Genomic DNA, 6,695 nt, shown 5'->3' with positions numbered 1-6,695 from the left:
GAGGATTCCAATACTTTTCCTTGTGGCAGACACCCCTTCGTTATATGCTCAAGGGGAGCAGCCAAGGATGGTGCAATACCTCCCCCTGGACTCTAGATTTACCCTTATAGCAGGGGTGGGCAAAGTCATTCCTGGAGGGCCGCAGTGGCTGCGGGTTTTTGTTCCAACCCAGTTGCTTAATTAGAAAACAATCCTTGCCAATAATTAAATTTCATCGCTCGTTAGTGCTTTAACTCTGCTATGTCAAGTCATTCTCATATCCTAGATTTTTTTTCCATTCTAAAGATATCATCCAAATACTTTGAAGTGTAAAACGGATGGTTAATTCTCAATCCTTCACTTTTTTCTCTTCTCTTTCCTTCCAAGTATTTAATTAAACCAAATAGTGCACGATAAATACACACAGGTGTAAAGGGTAACAAGCAAAATGGATAACTGCTGGTTTCTTTTGTCATTTGCATCTTATTGTTAATAAGGAGCAATTAAAAACCGAGAATGCAGCTGTTTAAGACTTAAATAAGCAATAAGGGTTCAATATCTTAATGAGGGAGATAACTAAAATGAAGCAGATGTGTTTCTAGAGCAATAAGTGCTTCTTATTAAGCAATTGGGTTGGAACAAAAACCTGCAGCCACTGCGGCCCTCCAGGAATGATTTTGCCCACCCCTGCCTTATAGTGTTCCTTTTTCTGATGTCAATGCCATATTTATTTTGACAAATTTACTTTTAAGACTAACAACTCTTCATTTGCCCCATTTTTAAATACGTCAGGTTACTTATGAATAAACAAACTCAACTGAAAGGCTATCTGTTAAACAGCCTGAAATTCCACAAGAATGCCCATATTTTTTTTCTGCCTTGTCTCCTTCACAGCAGAATCTTTGCAAAATACTTACTTACCCCTTATGAAACTTTTATTCAAGCACTTTCTGCTGTAGAACAAACACAGAATGTATAATCAAGATTTTTTTTTATTAACAAATGTATCTTTTTCAATAAAAAAAGCCCTTTTTCAACAATCAAGACAGACAGGGACAGGAGACGGACAGTAATTAAGGCGGACACAGTCATGGACAAGTAAAGCACTTCTGTAGTGTCTGAAAATCTTACACAAAATAAATAGTACCTCTGTAGAGAAAAACAGAATCAGGGCCTAAATTTTTAGAAAGGCATCCCCTGGCACATAGAGACTTGCAATGGGGTATGCTGAAAATCCAGTGTAAAGACAATGGGCTCTCTTGGCCTTGCATTAGTAGCTTAGACAAGGGGCCAGCAGCAAGACACCATTAATATAGTTTGCTCAACCACAATCAGCTCATATTCAGTGTCAGCATACATGGCTAACTGAAGTCTGTGCACAAGTCATCCATTAAGAAGAAGATAGTGGACTCAAGAATTAACAGTCAGGTTAAAGCAGCAGGCTTACTCTCAGTCAATGACGGCTCTCTACAGAAAATGGCAAGTATCAGCAATTTCCTTCTGACTTTAAGGATTTCTCTTCTTGGGCAATTCCTTTTGATGACCACTGTCAGGCGGTCTGCCCACTTACCAGACATGTTGTTTATTGTACATCATCTCCGGTAACAGCTCATTCCTGCACAATGATTTAATGAAAAGAAATGAAACACACAAAATTGCAAGTAGTGAGGAAATGACATCTGTTGCCATGTGAGTGTTCAAAATGTTCAAATCTTCCAATTGGCAGTATGACCAACACTGCTGGAGGAGAATGGCATCAGTTCGGTTTTCAGCAGCAGAGCCGAGAATCTGCTCAGTAGAATGATTTGAATGAGGGTGGCCTGGAAAGCATCCACCAGTGCAACATGTGTAGTAAAACAGTTACTTCAGAGCAGCTAGGAATGGAGAAGTAACACATATGTCTGGCGTTACTTCTCCAGAAAGTGCAAACCCACAGACTGCAGGCTGTACATTACAAGCCTTGGTACACTGGGAACTAGCTACCAACTAGAATGGAAGCGAACAGTGGGCAGCCAGAAAAAGAAGAAAGTAAAACCACATCCATCCCAGGAAGAGGGTAAATTAAAAAAGCGTGACAGGTATTTATACACAGCCATATTCATACCATACAGTCTGTGGGTCATTATTAGGATCAGGGGAAGCTGGAGTGCTCTTAGAAGCACAAAGATCCTCCTTAGTGGTTCCCCCAGAACTGCCACCCCCTTCAAGAGATTTGTCTAGACTCTTTGAACCACTTGTATCTCTGTGTCTTAGCTCTCCACTGTCCTCTTCTTCCTTTGGGGAAACCACAGCTCTCACTGGGGTTACCATTGCAACTTCACCCCGGTGTTGGGTGATGGGACGTACCTGCTGTTGCTGTGCACACCTGGGGGGTGTATAATGCTGCATTGAGTAGTGTGTGGAAGATGTTGTGCTGAATTTCTCTGCTGGAGCAACTGCTGCATTGGGACAGTCTCCGGAACCATTTGTAGATAGTATGGAGGAGTAGAGCTGTTGAGAAGGTGAAAGGGGCCTTTCACTTTTTGGTGGTGCAAGTGACAGTCGTCTGGGGTCAAAAGAGCGGTACTGAAGCTCTCCACTCGGAGAAGACATTCCAGATAGCCTAGCAGACTGGGGTCTCTCACGGCAAGGTGCAGCTGGCCTCCGCAGAATCACACCAGTACTCTGGCTTGTGTCTGTTTGAGGCTTTGGAGAATTCTCTGATCTGTATGTGTCTGGTCCACTTGACCGAAGGAGATCAGCAGAGGCCAAACTGTATGCTCGAGAAAGACTATTGCTGCTACTCCTTGAGACTGCCAGCTGCTGAGAATGTAGCACTCTTTCAGTTGGCCTTAATCCCCCAGTTGACCGTACTGGCAATGTTTGGCTCTGCTGGACAGAAGATGTACTCTCCCCAACTACCCTCTGAGGGGCAGGGTTACGAACATTTGGTTTGACACTATGGCCAGGCTTTTGAGATCTTGTATCCAAAGAATCATCTTGAATTCCTTTTAAAGTTGGCATGACATAGCCTCGGGGCATTATGGCACCATCCTTCAAAGTAGGTGACTTCCTAATGAGGGGTGGTTCAGTAATTTTCTTGAAATAATCACTCATTAGGTCTTCACGACTGCCTGCTTTGACCTAAAAAAAAAAAAAAAAAAAGAGTAAAGTCACATATTAACATTCAATTTAGAACCAAAGCCCACCTGAAACATCTTAAGACACCGTTAATGTACAGTGTATATAAAACAATATTCACCTTTGGATATTTTTGCATTTTTTGTGATGCAACACTGAATCACAGTGAATTTAAGTTGGATTTTTGATACTGATGAACAGAAAAAAAAACTTTAAAATCACAGTGAAAACTGATCTCTGCAATGCTATCCAAATTAATTACAAATATAAAACACAAGATAATTGATCACTCAAGTAGTAACCACCTTCAAGTCAGTATTTAGCAGAGGCACCTCTGGCAGTAATTATAGCCTTGAGTCTGTGTGCATAGGTCACTTCCTATCAGCTTTGCACATCTCCACACCAGCCTTCAATGCAAACTGCTCAAGCTGTGGCAGGTGGCATGGAGATCCTGAGTGAGCAGCCTCTGTCAATTTCAGCCACAAACTCTCAGTTAGATTGAGGTCTGGATTCTGACTTGACCAGTCTAGGACATTAACTTTGTTGTTTGTAAGCCATTCCTGTGTAGCTTTGGCTTTTGGCTTGGGGATGGTGTCTTGCTAGAAAACAAATCTTCTCCCAAGGTGCAGGATTCTTACAGACTGCATCAGGTTTTCCTCCTGCATTTCTCTGTATTTTGTTGCATTCATTGTACCCTCTATCCTCACAAGCTTTCCATAGTCATGCTTCGCAGTGGGGGTGGTGTGTTTTTGATAATGTGAAGTGTTTGGTTTATTGCCAAACATGACACTTAGTCTGAGGGACACAAAGTTCAATTGTGGTCTAATCAGACCACTGAACCTTCCTCCAGCTGACTTCAGAGTCTCCCATGCACCTTCTGGCAAACTCTACCAGAAATGTCCCTTGTGTTTTTTCTCTCTGCCATTAAGCCGCTACTGACACTGTGTGACCATGAGCAAGTCACTTGATCTACCAAAAGAAATGTAACCAATTGTATCATAAATGTTGTAAGTCACCTTGGATAAAGGCGTCTGTCATATAAGTAAATGTCCCCAATTTGACCCTGGTTCTCATTTAAAGAGGAAGTCTGAAGATGGTAATGTGGTTGACACTGCTCTGTGTAAGTGAAGTATACTAGAACGTTAAAGACAAATACTTTCTGTAGCACTATAAAAAGCAACCATCTGAAACATAGACTTCTGACACAGTAAGTTAATATTTACTGTGTCAGAATAATTAATGTATATTAATAAGGTTCAAAATTGTAATCACAAGATGGCTATGTATACTGTTGCAACTGCAAAGAAAATGATATTACATTTTAATTTTCACACTCACTCAGTTACCCTGAAACTGTGTGAATGCCAATAAAAAAAACGAACGTTTTCAGAACAGTGTAACAAGTCGGGTCATTTAGAAGAAAATGAGTGAGAAAGGAGAAAACGTTAACACCGGAAATATGTTGCCAAAAGAATCAACATCAGCAATACTTTAGCACTAGTAATGATCACACTGGTGGCCTTATCAGTGAAATAGATGCAGACTTTCACCATTCTGCCTAGGTGTTCACTATGCAATTTGTTAACAGTCATAATAAGGGTCAATATAAGGGTCACAAAAAAAAGGTGAATTAATAGAAAAATGACAAAATAACATTTGGCAAAAACAAAAATATTTCTAAATCTCTTATAAATACAAATCTCACACTGCTGCGCTTTCTAAATGTAAAACAAGAGAAGAAATAATAGAGGACAAGCTAATTTATCAGTGAGATTAAAGGTACAATTGGTTAAAGCAGAAACCTGCAGCCACAGGGGGGCCCACCTCAGAAATACTGCTTTATTGTATGTACCTAGGAAGTAGGATAAATAAATGTAAAAAGTACAAAACTTGGGTAATGAAAGCAATGCACCAGCTGTGATGAACAAATAAAACTAGAAAAAGCAGAAGATACTCATTTTCAAAATGCTTAAAAAATCTGGGTGACTTAAAGGTCAGTGTACCACTCATTCACCTAAACAAGCAGCATTGGCACAACTAGCCGCTCAGCAAGCAAGGCTCTCACTAGAGGCAGAAACCATGCAACCAATCACAGAACCAGTCAGTCAGTCATTGTCCAACCCACTATATCCTAACACAGGGCCACGAGGGTCTGCTGGAGCCAATCCCAGCCCAAACAGTGCGCAAGGCAGGAACAAATCCCCGGGCAGGGTGCCAGCCCACCACAGGAGGTGCTCAAGTTAAAATACAATTTGACTGTACATTGTTTAAGCCCATCATTTCTTCCCAGATATTTTACTAGTGCATATACAGAATAAGCAGATATAGTGAAGAGCTGTAATAATTGCCAACTACCACACAAACATTGTATATTATGTTTGTGTAAATGATCACAGCCTAAACCATTCCAGAAAGCAGAGAAATACATAGCTCACATTAAAAATAAGTACAGTGGAACCTCGGTTCACGAACGTCTCGGTACACGTACAAATCGGTTTATGACCAAAAAGTTTGCCAAACTTTTGCCTTGGTTCACTACCACACACTCGGTATACAAACAAGCCAGTTTCCTTTTCGGTTTGTACATGTTCAGTCTCTCCCTGTGCATTTCCTGTGCAGCGAGCAAGAGAGAGAGCGAGAGAGCGTGTGACACACACACACACACAGGCAGCGCAAGAGAGAGACGCACACACACAGGCAGCACGAGATAGAGAGCTGGACTCTCGACGCATAAGGTAGGACGGCAGTTAAAGAATGCACTGGGCTTGATTTTGTTTTCACTTCTGTTTACAGCGATCGGTTCGTAGCCTGCATTGTTGCAATGTTACTTTTCTTGGTGGTTTATTAAATTAACGGATTTTTTCAAATGTTCATTTTTCCCTGTGCTTAAAACTCATTAAAAAAATGAGTTTTTAGCCAGCGGTTGGTAGCGCTATAGCGCGAAACTATTGCAGTGTCAGTTTTCTCTGTTGTTCAAGGTTTTCTCAGTGTTGTTCAATGTTTTTACATTTAGTTTACTATTACGCTGTGCATTCTATGGTTTAATTAACTATATTTGTGTTTAAAAACTTAAAAAAAAATATATATTTATATACAGTTCGTATGGTCTGGAACAGATTAATTGTATTTACATACAATCCTATGGGGGAAATTGCTTCGGTTCACGACCAGAGTTTTGGAACGAATTACGGTCGTGAACTGAGGTTCCACTGTATATGATAAAGACTCCTAGTCAAAGAAAAAGGAAAACCAGAGTGCCAAACTCAGATGTTCTAAAAGCAATGATGCTTGTTCTAGTTTTACTGTTTGTAAGAGGTGACCTGTACAAGAGAAAAACCCATCTCTCATTTAAAAGCAAATAGGTTTAAACACTACTGTCAGCGTAAATGCCAAGAGATTAACTCATTTTGTTTTATATATAACATGGACACTATAATTACTCTTCTCAATCTAATAATTTAATGAGATCTAAAATGAATCTAAAAATAATGGAGTACAAACCAAAACGCAAAATACTGTATAATGTATAGTACATATTCAAAGCAAGGAGCTGCCTGATGGTGATTTCCGCTGTTGCCCACACAGCTGACTGTACA

General features: G+C 40.3%; 1 protein-coding gene across 1 annotated transcript in view; it reads right to left on the bottom strand.

Annotated features, from left to right (window-relative positions):
• Positions 1 to 953: 953 nt before the first annotated feature.
• ccdc88c (coiled-coil domain containing 88C) overlaps positions 954 to 6,695 on the bottom strand; it is a 203,372-nt gene continuing 197,630 nt past the window's right edge. The window contains exon 29 of the mRNA XM_028821826.2: positions 954 to 3,102. Coding sequence (XP_028677659.1) covers positions 2,062 to 3,102 — 1,041 coding nt within the window. The 3' untranslated portion in view covers positions 954 to 2,061. The remainder of the gene's footprint in view (positions 3,103 to 6,695) is intronic.

The sequence above is a fragment of the Erpetoichthys calabaricus genome, chromosome 16 (genome assembly GCF_900747795.2).
Source record: "Erpetoichthys calabaricus chromosome 16, fErpCal1.3, whole genome shotgun sequence".
NCBI lineage: Eukaryota > Metazoa > Chordata > Cladistia > Polypteriformes > Polypteridae > Erpetoichthys > Erpetoichthys calabaricus.
This window is presented reverse-complemented; position numbering and strand designations above follow the sequence as displayed.